Below are 22,872 nucleotides of genomic sequence, written 5' to 3' on the forward strand. Positions count from 1 at the left end.
AAGGTATTTTCACTAGAATATCACATGCCAGATTTATTGTTTTCTGGTTAATAGAAGAACTTTGTCATCCCTGACAAATATAGACTAGAGATTAATTAGTATATGTGTTCTTTAACTATTTTAAATATAAATAAGCCCTGTACCATTTACTGTTTTCTTTTTCCAGAAAAGATGAAAAGGAGTATGCATTGAAGCAGATTGAAGGTACAGGGATATCCATGTCGGCATGTAGAGAAATAGCAGTAAGTGAATACATTGCTTAAATAAGTTTATAATTAGTGGTGGGGTTTTTTTTAAAAAAAACTTTTGTAAAAGTTCAGGTTTAATTATCTGATAAATTTCTTAACTGAAACTTTATTCAAGTTTCAAATATTTTTAAAAAGTATTTTGTTAAAGTTAAGATGCAAGCTTTAAATACATCCTGAACAGCCATCTAGTTGGGCAGGCTTTTCCTGGTTCATCAGATTCATAATCCTGCTCCATTATTTCTTGTTATTTTATTGAATGTTTTATGTACATAGATTTTTTTCTCCTGTAATCACCTTATTGTGATTTATGATGACTGCCTAGGGATTTTTAAATATTATGTGGGGTGTGTGTGTGCGTATGAAAGTTAAATAAAGAATTTTTTAAAAAGAAACTTTTGCAGAACATTTGGTACCACTCCAGTTGGGTTTGAAAACAATTTGTAGCTTGGAGCTTCTTGAACTTGTGCCATCATTAGAAGGGATCTTATTTAAATGCTTTGATGTGTAATTAAGAGAGATTACATGGTTTTTGGACTGAGTGTATAAATTGAACACCTCCCTGTTTTGGTAGCTGGAGGTAGTGAAATAACTTTTAAAAAATAAAGGTGTTTTAAAAAGAAATTTGGTGCTTATTACCTTAGGGGTGTATGCATTCATTTTTCAGTAATGAAAAGTTAAATCCTTGAATGCAATCCTCAGCAGTAGTGACTATTTCTGACCTGTATGCCACTGACAAAATATGAAATGGTACACTAGCTGAATATGCCACCAGGTGCGAGACACAGATTCTCTTCCTTTAGTTCCTCCCACTTCTAGGATATTTCTGTCATTCTGCATTTATAGCTCAATCACTTTTTCTATGAGGGGAATGGATAACCAAGCATGGACACGTTATTCAACAAATAACAGGAGACCAGGAACCTATTAAAGGCAAGCTCATAAAGCTGAGCCATGCATGTTTATGACTGTGTATACATGTCTTTTTCTCAGAATCATGGAGTGCCATTGAGAGACAGTATTCAGACAACAGGCCAGTGCTCAGAAATGGAATGCATAGTTTGATTACAAAGCAAAACATTGATTTAATATGCAGGCTGTTAAGAGCAAAAAAAGCATTGGTTAATCAAGCCATAATATTAGTTCTCCTGAGATGAAGAGGCAGGGACTGAATATGGATATCATTCTTAGCACCAGATTGGAGTATTTGGGTTGGTTGCAGGGGGGGCTAGGGCTTTCCCAATTCTGCAGGTGCCTGAAGCCTATTATGTTACAAAGCTTCTTTGAATGGGACTAGGAAGGGAAGGGTGTAGTGGTGCTCACTTGGATCTTGAACTGATTTAAGTTCAAAACAATAAAAATGGAGGAAGGCAAGGAATATTGTGAAGGAAGCCAACGCTTCCTTTGTTTCTTAAACTAATCCTCTTTCTTGAGCCACAAAATGGATTATTTGAGAGCATATCCCAAACTGAATACTAGGACCTAACTGAAAGAACTCTCTCATATGTCAATTTATTTTTGGTTTTTATGGAAGCCGCCCAGAGTGGCTGGGGAGACCCAGCCAGATGGGCGGGGTACAAATAATAAATTATTATTATTATTATTATTATTATTATTATTATTTATTTATACTAGGAGAGTTTCACTCCCTACAATTTGACCTAAATGGCCAAGGAAAACAGAGTCTTGATGGGCACCTAGGAGTTGCCCTGGGGTGTATCGAATGAAGTGAAAATATAATTTCTACTCATAACCTCCAGTGAATAATTCACTCCCCCCTTAAAATGTATGAATGATTAGCAGTGGTAGTGCTTTAAGGGTGATGTTTTACTGCAGCTGGCTTTCAACACATGCTCTTGAGTGGTTTGCTAAAGTTATGCATCAAATAATTAGAGTGGCTTCTGTATGTTTGGAGTTCTTGTGCAGTTATGCAAAGCTGGCAAGAAGCATTCCCACTGAAACCAATTGGCATGAATTTAAGATTTCCCCCTGGCTGATCCTAAGATCCATGTGAATTATGAAACAGCCATTCCACCTGCCTCTAGCAGAGGGAGATGGGACTATAGGGCTTCTCCATTGCCTCTACTGGAAAAACACCAACTTTTGTCCCTGCTGCCCTTGAACTCTATCCAATACAGCTGGCTGTTAAAATAATTCTATTACTAAAATCCATTGCCTAAGTTTGCTTTCCCCTCCTTCCTTCCCAACCTCCTTTCCTTTTGAAAGTTTGTTCACTATGCATTTGAATACCTCTGAAGCTAACCAATTTTTGTATGATAGGTTCTGAGATCAAGGTACAGGTTTTCATCTGTATCTGAGTACAATTGAATGTCATTTTGAATCAAAATTGTCGATTGAACCTTTCAAAACCACACTGATTTTTACCACTGATTTCAAAACTGCACTAATTTTTTTGTTTCTTAGTATTTCCGAGCAATGCTGGGAATGAAGCTGCTGTTTATTGATATTTGTAAACCTGTTCTGGAAGCCTTTTTTCAGCTGAAGAGCAAGCTAAAAACACTTAACAAACAAATCAGATATGGAAATAATCTGTGCAAACTTAATTCAGTCACAGTTTACACAATTAGCATTTTGTAGGGAGAAAAATGAATATTGTATGCTTTACCTTTTGGACTTCTAATCATATTTAGTTACTTGACTCTTAATGTGTTCAGTACGTTGTTAGGTGGCTTAATAGAGAGACATCTGCAACTTTTACTTACTTCTATCACATTGCATAGTTTAAGCTCAGATGAAAATATAATGAAGACACATTCTTAAAGTCTGAATATAATTCTTATTTTCTATTCTTTTGCTTTGCTTTTCATAAAATTCTACATGTACATATTGGTTTTTTAAAAAAAACAACACTCAAGTGTGAGGTTTAGAAGAGATTTTAATATTGCTACAAATCTTCATTGATTTCCTTGTCTAATGTCTGCAGAAGCATTTACACCCATGTAATCAGCAGACATAAAATATGTTGAAATTATATTGTGCACACTTGCAGGCTACTTATCATTTATTCAGCTAGAGCACCACTTCTTTCTTGCAATCATCTAGCTTGCCTGATTTATTAAACTTTTCTGCTACTGTTTTTACTTTCCCGCATTGGTCACTATGATTGGGTGTGGTATATGCCCTATTTCAGAATAAGCAATTGTTAACTTGATGATATTTGTGTGTGGGTTTGACTGCTTCTACCTTTGCACTAAAAATTAGGCATAGGAGGAAATTTGTTTGGTCCACTTTGCAGTGCAGTAACCTGATCTGATTCTCCTGAGCTTGCTTGCTGATTTTAAGTTAAGTGTGCACGGAATGCATACAGCAGGACAAGTGCAGATGAATTGGATGCAGTGGGCACCAGGGGACGCAATGGGATGGAACACAGCTATGATCAAGAGCCAGCAAGACTGAAATAGGATGGAATTAGAGGCTTAGCCCATCCCTATTGAAAAATATGCAGGCTAGTGATTGTGATATTTTACTGTGCCTCCTATCAGTAAAAGTGCCAAACTTATTTATGCTCTTTCTGTGAACCCCATGGAATGAAGCACAATGCTAATTGTCTCATTTCCTTTACTTGAATCAAAGCATAATCCTTTTTAAAGTCACTTGAAATGCTTTTGTTTAAGAAGAATGCTGTTCATTAATGCCAGAACATTTTCAGATCTTGAAATGAAATTATTTATAGAACAACTGCTTTTCAAAATGCTTGTTATGGAACAAGGGTGTTGCATGACTTGAGCAATTGTAGTAAAAAAGAAAAGCAGCACTTGCCAACAATGCACAAGAAAGTATTTTTAAAAATCAAGGATTCAATAAGCTATAGTTATTGTGTAAAATATCCTAAGGGCATTTTAGTTCCCTTGCTCGGTTTCAGATGTCTGCACACCATTTATCCTAGGCAGTGAATAGCCATTCTTAGTTGGTTAAGTGATTTGTCCTCTTAATTCTGGTTTTGAAGGCGAAACTGGCATCCCAATAGTTCTGCAAGCTACGAGCAGGCAGCATCTAGCCTGTTTGAAGGATCTGGCATTTAGTGATGCTTTTACAATAAATTGTCTTGTACTTCTTGCAACTTTAGAAATTTAAGCAATAAAAATGTAGAGGCCCTTCCCATCTGCCTGTGTGCAAGAGTAGGTTAGAAGATATGTATATTATGGTAGGTGGCTTCAGATTTCTGAGTTAGACAGTGTGGTTTGCTAAGGCTGCACTAGAGGAGCCAGATTAAGTGAATATACGGCTGGGTGCTAGTCGGGGAGAGTTGGCGTTGGTTGTATCAGTTTGTGTTGATCAGAGAGGGAGTTAGTGTTTGTTGATGGTGTTTGTGGTGGACAGCAAGAAGACAGCAGAGGAAGAGGGTCAAGAAGAAAATGGAAGACCCAAAAGGAAAACAGAGTGGCTTGGTGGCCGAAGACTTGTTGGGGTAGCTGAATTACTTGCCTCAGGCTAAGGAGATGAGGGGAAAATATGTATGGTATATCCATCAAAGGTGAAGAAATGAGAGGCAGCTTGGAATTTTAGGCAGTAGTGTCTGGTAGGAAAGCCAGAGGAAGATTCCAGGATAGCACAGTAAAAACAGATCTATGCTCCAAACAATCAGTAGGAGTTGAAACAGAGGTTTCAACAAAGGCACTCTGTTTTAGTGTTGGTGAGGCTTAACTGGGGTGGAGTAAGTACAAGGGCAACCCAGCAAAGGAGTTTTAATAAGTTAACTGTTTCATCAAACCTGTATTGGTTTTGTAGTGTAAAATAAGCTGTACTGCATATTAAAGTAACCACAAGATTGGGCGCTACATAATCTTTTAATAAATAAACATGAATGTTTGTTTATTATTTATCTTTGTTAAATATAGTAACTATATTCGACTTTGTACCATACCTCCATCCCACAATTATCAGGGATTATTGGAAAGTTAATATGCTAAGGGTGCAAGTGATACTAAATGATGGCAGTTGTATGGAAGTTGGCCTTTGTTAATAAAATAAGTCATGAAATCCCCCCTCCTTTTCTCCACCTAGACCTTGGACCTAAAGGGGAGGAGATTAGTTGAATGATCCCCCAGATCCCCCAGATTTTAAGACCTGCTAAGGAACAGAGGATTGTTATTATGTCCTCATATGAAAAACCACAGAATTCAAGGAGGATGTCCTTTATTTTCCCCCATGACTGTATAAGCTCTGTATTTAAGCTCTGATCCAGCAAAGGCTCCTGCCAGTAAAGGGGGAGAGGTGATTTTAGCTAAATTTCCCTTGCAACCTCTATGCCCTTTGAAGAATAAATTGCTATGGAGATTAGAAGACCCTCTAGAACCTCATGGGAGGTGGTGCTCTATGGGCTGTAGAGTAGGCAAAAATTCCTTCTCGCTGACAAGAGCCTCTGCTGGCCTGGAGCAATAGTTATTTCAAATTGCCAAAACATCAGTATAGGTGCCTTGTGGAGCTAATGAAAGAAGTGTAGGAATTCTTTCAGTTTAATAAGCTGCTGCCATGTGCCGATTGAAAAAGCGGCCGTCTTATCTTCTAAGGCTCTTTTTCATTTCTTGTTAGAGGACTGCATCAAAATAGCCTAGGCAAATAAAAGAGATTATTTGCTCTCTGGCTCACTGTTATAAAAATAGGCTTCTTCAGTTACTCAACTAAAGCTTTATGTCAAATAACAGATTAAAGCAAGAATGAGGAACCTCCTCCCACTTTTTACCCTGGAGGGGGGACTGTACACTGACAGCGGATGAAGCAGAAGCCAGGGGAGGACAGGGCATCCTCTCCTCTCTTTCTCTCATTCTGCCTCTCCTGGATTAAAGCTTGGCACTTTTTTACTGATACTTGTATTGATTTAGAGATGAACTCTCTTCCTTTCCATATGGCTTGCTTTATTTTTTGTGAGTGAGTCTGTTGCGTCACTGCACTGGACTTTTCCAAGAAAGCACATTCGATCTTTGCTGAACATTGTATTTTAGGGAGATTTCTCTTGTGGTGGAATCAACCCACAAATCACAAAACTACTCTCAGACGTTTTCACCTAAACACTGCCAACAACACAAATTTTTTTTTTCTTACATATACTTAATGTGTTAAAGACATGCCCAGTATGACAAGAATTTGTTATATTTGAGAATGCTCCAGATTATGCAATGTTTAGTAATTAAATATTTGTGCAAAATTGGAACTTTTGTCAAAGTCAAAATCCACGATAGATTGACATTTCTTAAAGGTTATATTTAAGAATGCTGAATTCAATACCCTGTGTTAAAAATTGGGAAGTGGGGAAAGAGAGAAATTAAATTATTGTGAAATGGCAGGTTAAATAATAACCTTCCTGAACTTCATACTGATCTCTCTTTTGTGATCATAGGCCAGTAGATTGTAAAGGTCATTTAAGAATTTTTAAATGACCATATAATACTTGCCAACTGCTACTATGTTTTAATCCTAGAACAAAATGAAGCCTTTGGTTTATGTTGTTCATGGCATTCCATTTATTTATCAGTTTAGTGCAATAAACAACCTGAACACTGAAGAGTTAGGCTGAAAGTTGGACTATGCTTTTAGGATACATTTCTATATATTGCATCCTGACTTACACTAAGTGGAGTTCTGCTGGCACTAGAGAAAGAGGGTTGGATAGTTTCAGTTTGCACCGCAGGGTTCTCCCCTTTGCTGTCACCTGTGCCTCTTGAAAACATTCTCCAGAGGCTGAGGGGAACAGTATGGGGTCTGGGGGCTGGGAAGGTGGGACTGGGGGATGCAGGGAAAATGAGGAATCGGCAAAGAGCATCCATAATTCCATAATTCTCTCACTTTCGAGGCAATGTATGTGGGTCCACTGCAGAGATCAGTCCCTGGAGGGGATTATACACATTGTTCCTGTTTGATCTCCTCTTGTACTACTTTGGGGGAAAGGCTTACTCCGTTATTGTTCTGTAAATGAGGTACTTCTTGTGCTTAGATTATTCCGGAATTGCTGGAATTTTCAAATCCTTTTGACAAATTAAAAGCAAATTGTCCATTTTGTGGTGACAGAAGTATTGATGATTTTGTCTCTTCACTTACAGCTTTTGCGAGAACTGAAGCACCCTAATGTGATTGCATTACAGAAAGTTTTCCTTTCCCATAGTGACAGAAAAGTGTGGCTGCTGTTTGATTATGCCGAACATGATTTGTGGGTAAGTTCAGAATTTATTGGTGCTTTGACTGGCTGTGGTTGCATATCCATAGTTGCGGATGGTAAAAATCTGTAAAAATGAATAAATCCAAAACCCCAGAAATCAGAATAATTTATGAACTTGTGCAGATTTTCATATGCTTATTATATAGATACAGCCGCATAAGGCAAATTGGAAATGGAGACATAGCTTGAGTGCCAAAATGATTTATTTATTTTTATAAAAAAGTTGGCCTAAAAGAAGGAGCTTCTTCAGATGACCTGTCTATTTAGCATCATTCTGATTTGCTTGCACAAAGCTTACATGGTGGTCAGACTTCATTCATTTTGACTTTATTGAAATTTGTTCTGATTTTTTTATGGGGTGGTTCTGTGACATTGAGTATTCGTTTTGTATTCTTCCTGATTTGCTTGTAGGGATGGGGGTTATACGTTTTCCTGTGGATCTTTATTCATACCACACTTATCAATGTGTTTCCCTGTCAGTTTATAAATGTCCAATTCTTTTATGATTTAAGTGGATTTGTTGCACTAAAGATCCAGTATGCATTTGAATTGCTCCTGTAAAATAATTACAGTCTGGAGGCATCCTTGTTTTTAGAGGCATGACTTCTTTTTATTCATGAAGACTAGAAATCTCCCACCCCAACTTCCCCTTTTTTGATGTGTAATATTACTGGTTTTCTCACTGTGTTTTAATTCACATTGCCCTATTCTACGCTTTATAGTTTTAGGAGTATGCAAATATTGATACCTATGCCTGCAATGCTGCAATACAGATAACTGTTTGAGATCAGGGCTTATGACCTGAATGTGCTTACCTGACCCAACAAGCCCTCTTCCCCCCACCCCCCACAAACACAAGCAAACCCCACTGCAGCCAACCACAGACAACCAACCACACCCTGCCCCCCAGTACCTCTCACTGCCAAGGAAATGTAATAAATGAATAGAAAGAGAACCTACCCAGCTGACGCTGACACAAAACCCCACAGTACACTATACAAAAGAATATAAGCCTCACCACCCCACCCTCCTCTCCCCCCTCTTCTTCCCCAACCTTATACTGTACTTAGCACTAAGGTCTCACAACAAATGTAACTGATTTGTAAGAAAGACTGTGCAACCTGAAAAAAGAGACACGGCATGTACTTTCGTAAACCAATAAAATCTTTAATAACAATATAAATTAGGAGCCTGTTCACATATTGCTTACAAGTTGGTGTGCGAACGTTTATGTTTGTGCATCATGTACAATATGAAAATCAAACATATTTGTTAGCAGTTTGTTTGTAATAACCTCCTGTGGAAATAGTCTAATTACCACCGGTCTTCCCTAATCAGTTTAAACTATACTGAACTTGGATTACATTAACATGAAATTTAGGCTTGCCTGGGACAAATTTCTGTAAAACATACAGTAGTAAGGAAACCACACTTTGAAAAGCCATTACAAAATACATGAGTAATAGCTTACTGTCAAGGAAAAGAAACCACACACACACACACACACACACACACACACACAATGTTCAAAGTAAAAAGAAACTTGGATCAAAATGATATAAAGTCATGAGGTTTCATGTTACTGCTTGCTGCTTATAGTTTAATTGGGTAGACTTGTTCTTACAGATTTACTAGCTTGCACCCACTCATTTTCGAAGTTTTCCCCATTGAAGTTAATTGCACAAAGAACGAGTGTACAATTAATATCCCAAAGTATCCCAAAGTTATTATGAATAACTTCATTTTATATGCATGAACTTTAACTCTGTGCATCAGTTGAATTTATTTGTTTTAAAAGCAACCACAAAACAATATTTTGCTGCTAAAATGAGCAGTGCGCTTAAGAATTCAGTTTGCAGATCTTGCCATTTGAATGCTGCTTGCACTGTGTGAAAGTTGCCACATGAACAATAGGTTTGTCGGGTCACCACTACTTGTTAGCTATCTGTTATGCAGTCATAATGCAAAGTGTACATATTTCACTGTGCACTGTCACTTTCTGTGCAATGCACCATTTTATTATCACTAACAATTTTCAGATATACGCTTCCACTTTTTAAATATGTTTGTACATTGAACCATTGAAAAAGGTACTTTATATTTTTCTAACTAAATCATGCAGCTCGTTAAAGGAAGTAAAAGTATTTATGCGCAATTGCCACAGGCTAATGACTACTTCACATATACCTGCAGTGGTAAGGGGTAAGGAAGGTACCATGCTGCTTTGAGAATGTGCATATGATCAAGCCATATAGATGGGACCAATGCTGTTGTTTCTTACCACTAAACCACTGGCTTCCCTCTCTGCCAGTAAGATTTGTGTGGGTAGTAACTGCATTGCTGGCCCTGCCTTCTTGGAATAGTGTTGGATGTCCTCCAGTAAAGTGACTCTCATGAATAAATATGAATTAACTCAGAATCTTATTTTGTGATTCTTTCCGGTCATTGCTTCAACCCTCTACTTTTGCAAGCAGAGCCTTGTTTTGGGGTGTTTTTGGGTCCCAAAATCTGAATATTCTATGATCCTTGAAATTAGCTACTTCATTATTCCTGTTGGCTTTCTTGGTTTTTTATATTTTGTATAAAACATTAGAAGATGTATAGGGGCAATTGTACTATTTCATCATTTAGGAAGCATGCAATTCTGGGAGGAGGAATTTCAGAGGTGTGGAGAAACTAATTATTTTGGGCCAGTGAGAAACTTAAAAAGTGAAATGAAATGTGAAAAGATTGTTGCTAAGGGCACAGCTCTAGGAGGATCCATGCCTTCTTTGTTTATTGAGCTCCATAATGTACATCTTTGAATAATGTTTGCTTTCTCTGGGGAGTGACTGAAATTTGCTGACGGCCAAAACTTTATCCCTCATGTTTTGAATAACTCTCCCTCTGTCACGTATTCTAAGCATCACTCTACCTCCCCCCGCCCCCGTTGTCTTTTTGCTCACTCCCAACTTTGTCTCTTTCCATGCTGCCTCTTACACTTGGAACAGCCTCCCAATCAACGTATGTAAAGCTCCTTCACTCTACTCCTTCAAAACCAACTTTAAAACCCACATGTTTAAGGACACATTTTTTTATCAGATCACTTACATTCTTGGTGTCATACTTGTTTGCATGCTCTGTGCTATAAATAAAGAGTAGTATTTAAAATTTTCAGGATAGAAAAGGTGGTAGTCTGGGCCATTAATTATACTAGTAGTATTTTATATTTTAGATTGAGAGCCATCGTGGTGTAGCGACTAGAGCAGTGGAATAGTAGCAGATAGATCAAGGTTTGAACCTTTAATCAGCCATCAAACTCCCTGGGTTATTTTGGACCAGTCACTATTTCATAACCTAACCTACCTTCCTAGGGTTGTTTGTGAAGATAAAATGGGAGGGAGGCGAACCATGTGTGTCGTTCTGAGTTCCTTGGAAGAAAGGCGAAATACAAGTACAATAAATGAATAATGCCCTGGTTCATGCACAGTGCTAAGCCATAGTTTGCCTAACATGGGTTGTTTCTCCAGTAAAAGGTAAAGGTAAAGGTACCCCTGCCCGTACGGGCCAGTCTTGACAGACTCTGGGGTTGTGCGCCCATCTCACTTAAGAGGCCAGGGGCCAGCGCTGTCCGGAGACACTTCCGGGTCACGTGGCCAGCGTGACATCGCTGCTCTGGCCAGAGCCAGAGCCAGAGCCGCACACGGAAACGCCGTTTACCTTCCCGCTGGTAAGCGGTCCCTATTTATCTACTTGCACCCGGAGGTGCTTTCGAACTGCTAGGTTGGCAGGCGCTGGGACCGAGCAGCGGGAGCGCACCCCGCCGCAGGGATTCGAACCGCCGACCTTTCGATCGGCAAGCCCTAGGCGCTGAGGCTTTAACCCACAGCGCCACCTTGATTTCCAATTGCTGTTGTCTTATGCCTTTGTTTCTTGGTGATCATCTGCAGTGGGATGCCTGTTCAAACCATGGATGCTAGATTTACATGTCAACACCAAGCTATACTTAAATTCAAGGTTCATATGGAACACTAAGTCATCACAATAAACAGTAATTTAATAAGCCGTGACTTATGAGGAAACCAAGTCATATGAAGAAGGTTCTAATTTAGCACAGAGATAAGATCTAGTTGGGATCACAAGCTTTATTGGGGAATAAATAAGGAAAATATAGAAGCATTCATAACGTTAAAGAAGTAAAACAACTATAGATGCTTTGAAGTCTTCTTGGAATGGCCTGGTCAAGTATCACATTAAATGATAGCTAAAAATAAAGTTTGGCTTAACATGAACAAGCAGTGTGCTGGAGTGCGCTCCTCAAAAGTCCTTGCTCCTGCTGGAGAGAACACAAATCAGAGGCTAGCTTCACATTACATGTGAACTAGCACTTGCCACTTTTTCTCTCCAAATAAAGAACAAGCAGCAAACCAAGAACAGATGTTGGTTTGGTTTACCGCCCATGGTTTGTTCAGAGATAAGCAAGCCATGACTACTGGTTCACACATAGTGCAAAGCCAGCCTCTGATTTGTTTCCTCTCTAGCGTGGAAGCAGGGGAGATAGTGAAGTAGGGACCTTTATTCAACATGCAGCAGCAGATTGTTCATACATGTTTACACCATAGTTTGTTTTTCACTGTGGTCAAATGTGATGTCCAAACCAGGTCTATAAGTTGGTGAAAAACCTCCATCTGTTTTCTAATTGATAGATTGCTGGTTCCAACAGTATCTGGGGAAAAGCCATTTCTATTTCTATTTTTTTTAAAAAAAATGTATTTAATGAAACATAGTAAAATAAGTATAAATGTTAATAGAATCAGTGATATATCAGATTTGGTTAATCTACCTTTTAAAATACAGTTCTAGATAAGTTAGTTGCATAAATCTGAATTAAAACTCTGTGCACCATTTCTGTACTGAACAGGGTGGTCTCTAGAGGTTGAAGATGCTGAAAAAAGTTCCTATTTTTATGTACCAGACAGAGAATCAAGAAAGCTAGTTGGAATCCCATGGTTTTGTTTCTTTAAAAAACAGAAGTCTGTCCAGGGCTTTTCCTTTCCTGGGTCAGGCAATTAGATTTCATCATAGCTGGAACATTTGCAATAGCAGTAGTGCTGCAGTCCAGGGTATAATTACTTTCCTGAGCATGTGAATGCTCACATTCTGCCACAGTTTGATTTGTAGCCTTTAAAAAGAGCTCTGAATTTGGACATAGTCTGCTGTATGACCTTCCTTTCCACACACAGTACAAATGTTGTTGTATAAGCTTATCCGAGCCTCTCTAGCTTTGTGTGCAAGGTGGTCCTAGAGGCACTTAGGTACGTAAAGGTAAAGGGACCCCTGACCACTAGGTCCAGTCGTGGCTGACTCTGGGGTTGCGACGCTCATCTCACTTTATTGGCCAAGGTAGTCAGCGTACAGCTTGCTAGCATTCCTTAAATCAGATCTAATAAGCTAGGAATATATTACTTCCACATTTCTCTTTTCACCAAAGTTTGAAAAGTTAACTGCCATATTATCAATATGAGCCTCTGTTGTGTTAGCTTTTTGGTGAGAGCTTCTGTCTTGTACACGCCTCTGTTATTTCTCCTTGTCAAAACTGGTTTTTTTGTGTTTTTTTAAAGCACCCCCAGTGTTTCTCCGTCCTTGCTTTACTCAAATCTCTACTGTTGTTTTAAATGGCCACTATTAGTCTCTGCCTTCTCGCTGTACTCAAATATCTTCTTCCTCAGCTGCTTCATGCGAGAAAGATAAAGCAGGTTTTCTCCCTGAGATTGTTTGTGCTCAACAATTTAAAAAAGAACCTCAATCTCAGTTCAGTTTAGAACTTGTAAATTCATAGGCACAATAATTCATTGATAAATAATATGAGCATACTTGGGTACTACTGAGCTAGGACATAAACAAGCAGAAGGTAACACTTTTTGTTGTATTACTGTCACTAGAATAATAAGCAAAAAGGCAGGTCCTTGTTCTTGAGGATTTTACAATCAAAAATCCAATCTAGAGAAAGGTGATGAATGGAGGGGAGAAAGATGGGGCATTTGTGAATATTTGGGCTTAGTTTCAGTAGGGGATGAGGACTATGGGTTATGCTGAAGTATCGCAGAAGGACTGAATTTAAGGTATAATTTGAAGGAAGAGAGAGGATGTGTCACATAGGTGTTTTAGGAAGGAGTTCTGCGAGAAAGGGCAGATTTAGAAAAATAAAATCCAAAGATGGTACATTTCCATAGATCAACAGTTTTGACTAGACTTGGAAACCAAGACAAAAATTATGGTTGCTAAATCTCTAGCCTTACTTTGCTATTTTGGCTTCTACGCAGCTGAGGAGGCCCTGCACCTTATTTTCCTACTGGAGAGCACATCTTTTTTTTGTTGTTGCTTAGCTAAAATGCTCCATGCACCTTAATCAGACTCAGGAAGCGTCTTGCTTTACTTTCCTGCTCTGGGACAGAATGTGGTGGCTTTTCATTTTGGCCCTACATGGTGAACATACTCTAGGTAGCTTGGCCTGTGCAGCCACCCATCCTTGGTTCTGGGGAGGGGATTGACTTCTGGGATGAACACTGCCACCACTAGCGCTCCAAGGTTGGAAGGAGAGCTGAAACTCATTGCAGTTGCCCGAGGGCAGTGACATACATGCCAAGGAAAGGGTGGCAAACATAAATATGGAAGACTGCACAATTCATTTGACAATATGCTACTAGTTAAGAGTCATCAATTCCAGTACACTTTGTTATAGGAAATAAATTGTTCTCCAGATCATAAGTAGAATACAATAATATTTTAAGTAAAAACACATGGCAGTGCCTTATTGTCCCAAGATTCATCTAATGTCCACTAAGACCAGGGCATTAAGTGTCATAGCACTTGCCCTTTGGAATATGCCCCCAATGAATATCATACAGGCAGCTAAGGTCTTGGCATTTAGGAGCCTGCTTAGAACTCATCTCTTCCCTCAGGGTTTTTGGATTAAGCTGATCTACTGATTTATGATGTCTTTTGTACTTGTTTTACTAATGTACGGGTAATTTTATTGTTGCTTTTATGCTGTTCATTGCCATTTTTTTTCTTAATGCTGGAGGTATGAATTTTTTTTGGAAAACAATTAAATAAAAATTGAGAAATAGGGCTGAGCATTTAGTTTCTGGAGTGATTTCTAAGCATTGCAACTTCTGTATATGTTTCTTCATTAGCTGTTTTTCCACATTTAAGCTGATTGCATGCCAATGAAGTGGAGAAAAACCTAATTAGGAATATTTGCATTTACAAATACTGTAATCTGTAATCTCTGGGTGCTTTAAGTTTTTTGGTCCAGTGAACAGGTTATGCAGGTCCTCAGGCTTTAGTTTATATTTTAAATAGGGCTGGTGGAGAAATCTGTCTTTAACTTACCACAGAAAGCACTAACTTAATTGTACTTCTTGAAGACATCCATTTCATAACGATCATAATCAACAGTACAACTTCAATTAAGTTTAAGGTAATAGTGTAGAATCTCAATATAAGCATTCCTTCCCCAGACTCTTTTTCTCTATAGACTCTTCACTATGGAGAGCTTTGTGCCTTTCTAGATGCCGAGTGTCTAAGAAGTCAGCCCTTCTTCCCTGGAAACTCCTGTGGGGAGACCTGGTTCTGGTTGTAATGCCAACCAAATTGGAAAACAGCCTTGAATTGGCATTTTCCTCTCTGTTCCTTGTCGTCTTTCTGGCATGAATTCCCCCCTCCTTTTCTTGTCAGCTTTAGTATGATTTTTCATTTTATCCCTCATCAACAGTAACCAACTAACCCTCTAAATTGGAATTTGAAATGTCGGGAAGCCCCGGTTGAGAGAGGAAGGATGGTTAGCAGCAGTGCAGATGAAAAGCTGACCAGGGAGGAAGGTGTGGAGTTGTGCTGGAGATAGGAGAAGGAAGGTGGGGACCAAGTGTAGCATTCCCAGGGTTTGCACCTTATTTGAAAACTTCCATACGGGAGAGCAGCTGCTGATACATGTGCATTAGACCTCAGTGATCAGGGAAGGGCACTTCACATATGAACAGACTCACTGCACTGCGACAGAGATATTGCACTGGAAACAGGTCTTTGAACTAATCTGTAACAACCCAAGGCACAAACTTAGTCCCTGTCTTCTCTTGGGTGTGTGTGCGTGCGCTACTAACAAAGTAACATCTCCCCCAATTGCCAGATCTCCAGCAACTTCTTACTTTAGTTTCCTGTGCACTCTAGAGCAGTGGCTCCTAAACTTCCACCCACCTCAGACCACTTGAAAATTGCTGAGGGCCTTAGCAAACCACTTAATGTGTGTTGGGGGGGGGATTGTTTTGCCTGTTAATACACTGTGCTAGATGCTAAAACATTTTTAATGGAATTCAAAATTTAATGCAACCTCCCCCCAAAATAAAAAATAGAAGCAATAAAAATACAATTAAAAATCAGTATGAATATTTTAATGCGATGGATGTACTTGTTACGTCTAACAAAGTTCTTTGATGCTTGGTGTAATATTTGTTGAGTCTTAGGTCAACAGATTCAGCATTCATCCAGCATCCTGTCCTTTTATATAAACTGACAACACCTACTCTGAGTCACTCTCTTTCTTTTGCATGTGCTCCCTCTTAGCTTCTTCCCCTCTTTCTTGCTTTTCCTTTGTTCCCATGTATGGACTCCCCACTCCTTTCAAGTGCCTTATCAGCCTCTTTCCTCTCTTGGGACCTCCCCACCCTGCCTTGCTTTATTCCCCTGAGGGAGGCAGAGTCTCCTGCCTCTTTCTCCTCAAGTCACTTCTGGTCGGTCCTACTTACTTTCTGGTCTGACTGACTGCTGGGTTTTAAGAATGATGGAGCAGCCACTGCACCCACCAGTCCTCTCACACACGTAGCCCACTGTTCTTCACAGGCATATAACATGCATTTGAGGGTTCAATTCTTAATGTTTGCATGGTAGCAGTGCTGCTGTTGTGACCAACCCCAACTGGTCCCACCAACTGAGACTTACTTCTTTCATGATTGACCCCAGCCTTTCCCCATGACCATACTCCTTATCCTGTTTTCCCATTAATCTCAACTTTCCTTCTCTAATTACTGATAAAAATTTAAGAAAAGAACTCCTGGACTGTATCTTCTTACCCCAAACATGTAATGTAAACAGAGCAAAATACATTTGGGGTGGGGCTGGGGTTTGCATACCATAATTTGTTTTCCACTGACTCCAAACATTTATTTGGCACAGATCTCCCAGAGTCTATGACTCTTAAGAACACAGTGCTAAATTTAATAAAATTGCTTTAAAACAATGGGAAATTACATAGAAATTGGGGAAGCATGAGAAACAAATCTGAAAATAAAATTCATTCCAATCCTAGTAATCTCATATCCAAGGAGATTAAAATATCATATCACATTGTTTCATTTTCTGAAGTGTCAGATGTAAAAGCATGTAAGATGGGACATACGGTACTTGCATACTATGTTTGATTTTGGAACTAGAGAAGCTTCAAATTTATATTTCTTGAATTATATTTTACTGAGTTTCAAAAAGTCACAATAACAACACTAAGCAAGTAGAATCCCTCCTCAGGAGAGAATAGATGCTGAAAATATACCAGATGGCATGTAGATGTAAAAAAGGTGCCACTCAGGTAAGTAATATTATAGCTCGTTGCAACTCACCAGACTGAGAGTCCCCTTAGCCAGCATGCTTCAGTTTCAGAAAGCCACCTGGAACATGCAAGGCTTTTATTTTTTAAAATTCACTGTAAGAATTTTATTTCATCAACATTCATGTCTGTAATCTTTTTTTTTTTATTCCTAGCATATTATCAAGTTCCATCGTGCCTCAAAAGCAAACAAGAAACCCATGCAGTTGCCAAGATCTATGGTGAAATCACTACTTTATCAGATTCTTGATGGAATTCATTATCTTCACGCAAATTGGGTGCTTCACAGAGACTTAGTAAGTGCTGTGATTTTTAACTGTTTAGAAATAGTTTGGACTACATTTTTGTTTTTGGGAAGTGAATAAAACAGGGTGGGGGTGGGGAATCTCACAAACTGCTTCACTTCTTGATGTTTTTAAATACTCCTAGGGGTTTCATGGCAAAAGTAAACTTGTATCATCACTGGCTTTTAACAGCAACATCTGCTGCAAGTCTCTGGTGCTGCATCCAGTTAGCAAATAGCTTTATAAGCAAACAGTACATCAGCCAAAGAACACTTTGCACTGAAAAAGCAGGTAGCCGTTTAAACTGCTCTGGGTTACTTTGACTGTCTACTGTTCTAAAACTCAACAAGCTGTAGGAAGTTCCTTAGGAGACTATGGCCACATTTGTGCAATCGTATCTTGTCATAATAAGCCAATGTATGAAAGCGCCTCCTGGACATGCATAGAGCCATTTTTGTCCTCCCGTCACATGAGCAGGAAAACAACCGTGAAGCTACAATGAGCTCTAGCTTCTCATTATATTCAGATCAGGTAACTGTAGTTAATGGCTTCCAAACAAACCAAAATATTAATTCATGTTTTAATATCCTGCTTTTTTTGGAAGCCATTGACCTCTGCTTTTTCAATGCAATAGAAAGCTAGAGTTAATTGTCACTTCTTAGCTTGTTTCCCTGCTTGCACAACAGGGATAAAGCAGATGTGTGCAGATGCAGGAGGCTTGTTAAGCTGAGATATTGATCGTCCAGAAACAGTTGTTGTTTCATGAGAACAAATCACTGGCCTCATAATTCTGTCACCAGCGTAAATGACGGCTGAATAATATGAGAAGTTGTTTAGAAACTTATCTAAGAAACCACCTCTTCCGCAAGGTGGCAACTTCCCCCAACTTCCCAAAAGGGGGGGGGGACAGTGCAAGTTTTTTTAAAAAAAAAAGTAGAGAGGCTTCTTTCTTGTCTTATTAATCTAACATTGCTTATTTGGGTGCAGCCATTCCTTTTTACAGTCATACCTTGGAAGTCGAACGGAATCTGTTCCAGAAGTCCATTCGACTTCCCAAACATTCGGAAACCAAATCACAGCTTCTGATTGCCTGCAGGAAGCTCCTGCAGTCAGTCAGAAGCTGCGGAAGCCACATTGGATGTTCGGCTTCCAAAAATAGTTCGCAGACTGGAACAGTCACTTCCAGGTTTGTGATGTTCGGGAGCCAAAATGTTTGGGAACTAAGCTGTTCGTAAACCAAAGTACGACTGTATTGGGGAGGGGGGCAGATACTGAAGTCACTATTTGATTTCACTGCTGCTATTACCTTCTCTCATGTGCACACATAAATAGTACTCAAATGCATCAAGGCACTGTTATTCTCAGGGGCTTGTACATAATTATTGAAAGGTGAAAGAAACATTTTCATAAGCTGTTTGTGTCCAGTGTGGGTGTAATTTAAATGATTCTGTAGTCAATCTCTAATACTCTGCCAGTAGAGATTCAATGGGTGCGTTTTGTTTCAATCTTTAAATGCCTGCTGAAAATCCCTCTATTTTGCCATGTTTATGCAGGCAATTAAGAACACATATTTCCATAATAGTTAGTTGATGGTGTCTGATTTTAAATTTTATATTTGTTTTTATTATATATAGATACTACTGCTTTGATGTTGTTTTATGATATAGCAGTATATAAATAAATAATGAAATTATTTGAACTCTGAACACATTAACAACTTTGTATTGCACTGTTATGGATACTGGGAGACCATCCTTTGGTATGCTGTCGATGACTGGATGAAGTTTCATCAGTGAGTGCTAATGGAAAAAAGATTTCTTCCCTCCTCCCTCTTGATAGCTGGATCCATCTCTTCAGCCTTTGGAATGTAGTATTCATGGAAGCTGGAAAAATTAAGCCCTTCAGCTAATGAGAGACCCCTGAAATATAAGTGGAACCAGTTTGAATGTGTAGCGGCAAAGAGAGCTCTGAATTTATTGAAACAGCCTTAGGGTGCTGTGGCTCTATTTGGAGATCTGGTGCAGAACTGCCATGGGTCTCACTGCAGCATGGGCCTGCAAGCCGTTGTTGATCTTGATTCTCTAAATCCATGCAGAGAATGTGGAATCAGCCATGGTAAATGGAAAGTATTTTGCCAGTTCTTTTCTGGCCATGCTGCTCCTGAGTTGTTGGCATTCATGGCTAACAGGATCCACAGGCACCTTCAGACAAGTGCCATCATGACATGCATTCCTTCTTCTTCTCCTGTTTATTATCTTCATCAGACCAAAAATATGACCAAAAATACAGCACAACGAAACCTTACAGTATTATTAAATACAGGATAAATACAAAAAGTGTAACATACTAACAGCATCTCAAATACACACACACACACACACACACTTTGCGTAAGCCCCTGGAAATATTTTTTTTCAATTTCAGGTGCTTAAATGTCTTCTTAATCTCACTGCCACCTATAGAAGTTTTATTACCTAGATCATGAGCCAGGCTGTAACTGATGCTGGATTGCGGACTGCCCCCCTGGATCGTTGACAAGGTAGCTGTTTACCTTGTCTGTTTGCTTTTTTAGACAGTGCTCAACTTTCACTTGTCCTTTGGCGGAAGCGTTTGATGAAAGTATTCATGGATATCCATGAAGTTGAACAGTAGAGGGGAGCCTGGAGCATGTTATACCAGTCCTGACTGACAGGAGATTCTTTCACAGACAGAAAAAAATACCCCTGCTGAAAATTTCAAATACCGTATTTTTCGCTCCATAGGGCACACCTGACCATAGGGCGCACCTAGTTTTTAGAGGAGGAAAATACGGAAAAAAATATTCTGAATAAAATGTAGCACTAAAATATTTAAAGCAGCAAAGCGGGCGGCTCCTGTCCGCTTTGCTGATTTAAATCGAGCCTCAGAGGAGGGTAGGAAGGGGAACCATGGGTTATCTAAGTCCAGTTAATAATGCTGAGCCAGACTTATGGCCATCGAGATTAGCCTGGCCGTCTCAGTGGAAATCTGGGGAGGCTGGGGTGGACTTTCAGTGGTCAAAGTGTGGTTGTGTCTTCCTGCCCGGCATCTATTTCCTGCCGTCTTTCCCCCCTGCACCCCCGCACCCTGCTTCGAGGGAAGGAAGCGGAGCCATGGATCCTCTGCTCGCAACTGCAGTGGATTCCCTCCACTTTGAAGCAGGAAAGTGGGAGAGGAGCTGCTTACACGAGTGTCAGCTGCTCCCCTCCCACTTTGCTGCTGCAAAGGGAGCCCGGGAGGAGGGAATCTGCTGCAGTCGCAAGCAGTGGAGGATCCATGGTCCCTTTCCTTCCGTCCTCCGTGATTGCTTTGAAGAAGGAAAGTAGGAGAGGAGCTGCTTACACAAGTGTAAGCTGCTCCCCTCCCACATTGCCGCTTCAAAGGGAGCCCGGGAGGAGGGAATCTGCTGCAGCTTCCTCCACCTCCCGCAGAAGCCGCACGCTCTTTAAAGGGGCTGCGCAGCTTCTCCTGGCTTTTCTGGGAGGTGGGGGGATTCCCCCACTTCGTAGAAAAGCCCACAGGAGCCGTGCAGCCTTTAAAGGGGGCACCGCTCTTGGGGGCTTTTCCCCAAGGAGGGAGAAGGGACTGATGCGGCCAGTCAGTCCCTTCTCCCTCCTGGGGAAAAACCCACAAGAGCGCACGAAGCCTGTGTGCGGCTCTTGGGGGCTTTTCCCGCCTGCCCCCCCCTGCATTCGCTCCATAGGACGCACACACATTTTCCCTTGCTATTTAGGAGGGGGAAAGTGCGTCCTATGGTGCGAAAAATACGGTAATAGACAACTGTGAAATATTGTGAGAACCAGTCATAGTTCAGCTACTCAGTGGTGATATAGATCTGCAAACAAAACAAATATAAGATCCTGTTGTGCATCTCATACAGGAAACAAATGTTACCAGGAAGCCAGCCTTTCCTCAGGGGCCCATGACAGTAATTCTGCTTCCATGGAGAAAGGAGCCAGTGTTCTAAGGCTGCTGATCCCAGGAGTTGGAAACTGATGAGTATCAAACCTTAAGGACGTGATGCTAAGTATTTCCAGTGGGCTGGATTAGAGAATTGCTTAGCAGACCATTGAATGGCATTCTATTACTTGAAAAGATCATCCAAGAGTTGTTTGCAAAACATACTTGCATTTGTGTATGTGTATTTTAAATAGCAGTTGCAACACCTTCCCACCCAGATCTGGCATCAACAGAGGCTTCCTTCTGATGTGTGTGCATGTATGTGCAGTTTTCTTTGGGATCATGAAGAAGAAGGTGAAAGGTTATCCCCCTTTTTTTACCTGCATTGCAGACCCGGCCCAGATTAGGGATTTTGTGGTTTGCACAGAAATCTGAGCATGCATTTAACATAATATGTTCCTTGGTCCTCAGAGAGACGGTTACAGAAAATGAGAATCTTTGTGTAAGAAGGCACAATAGGAAACCTTTAGAGACCTACCTTTCATCTACATGATTTCATGCTGAGCATACATTTTCTGGTACAGTGGTGCCCCGCAAGACGAATGCCTCACAAGACGAAAAACCCGCTAGACGAAAGGGTTTTCCGTTTTTCGAGGCGCTTCGCAAGACGAATTTCCCTATGGGCTTGCTTCGCAAGATGAAAACATCTTGCGAGTCTTGCAATTTTTTTCGCTCCTCCCCTTTTTCTAAGCCGCTAATAGCCGCTAAGCCGCTAATAGAGTTGCTTCGCAAGACGAAAAAACCGCAAGACGAAGAGACTCACAGAACGGATTCTTTTCGTCTTGCGAGGCACCACTGTAGTGGTTGAATACTTGTAGTGTGCAGGATCCGATCATTAGGGACATAGGGACATGAGTTGTGGTTAGCATGTTGAATGTATGGTGACCTGCTTGCTTCCATAGGTGATGAACATTACTTGCAGGCTAGAAAAGCTGGCAGTGTGTGGGAAGAGATTGTGGAGTGGAATTCAACTCTTTGCTATGGAGATCATTCAGTTCGCATAAGCATTTCTGCCTGCCCAACAGAACAGTCTTCCTCCCTCCCACCACATACTGTTCTGGGAGTTTTCACTGACCCTCCAGAATGGTTTTAGGAGAGGTGGGGAGGTAAAGCCCCATTGTGCTAGTGGGAATTCTTGTGCTGTTTTCCACTAATAGAACTGGGTTGTTGAATCCAGCCCATAGTCATGTTTTCCTGGAACCATATTTTTGGGGAAGGCACATGTTTGATGTATAGATGTCAGGACCGAGTTGTTGCTGGCGATCCCAGATGAGTGAGATGGTGCCCAGGACTAAAAGTGAGACTATTGAAATCTGTATGTGGCTCCCCCATGTGGTGAACTGCTGAACTGCATGCTGCACCATCTACATCTGGAGTAAAAATGTCGGGCCAGCAGGCCAAATCTGGCCCTCTAGGTCTCCCCATTTGGCCTGTGACATCGTTTTCCCTAATCCATGCCCACTTGTGCCACACCTAGAGACACAGGTAGAGATGCAGCTGCAGAAAGTAGGATTGAATGCTGAATGTCAGTTGATGAGAAGGGAATTCAGTTAG

At 40.3% G+C, this 22,872-nt stretch overlaps 1 protein-coding gene across 1 annotated transcript in view; it reads left to right on the forward strand.

The window, feature by feature from the left end:
- The window catches only part of CDK19 (cyclin dependent kinase 19), an 82,830-nt gene that overhangs the window by 24,667 nt on the left and 35,291 nt on the right, over positions 1 to 22,872 (forward strand). Inside the window, 3 exon segments of the mRNA XM_079971692.1 lie at positions 167 to 242; positions 7,304 to 7,414; positions 17,212 to 17,352. Coding sequence (XP_079827818.1) covers positions 167 to 242; positions 7,304 to 7,414; positions 17,212 to 17,352 — 328 coding nt within the window.

The sequence above is a fragment of the Podarcis cretensis genome (assembly GCF_951804945.1).
Source record: "Podarcis cretensis genome assembly, chromosome: 3".
In the NCBI taxonomy this organism is placed as follows: domain Eukaryota; kingdom Metazoa; phylum Chordata; class Lepidosauria; order Squamata; family Lacertidae; genus Podarcis; species Podarcis cretensis.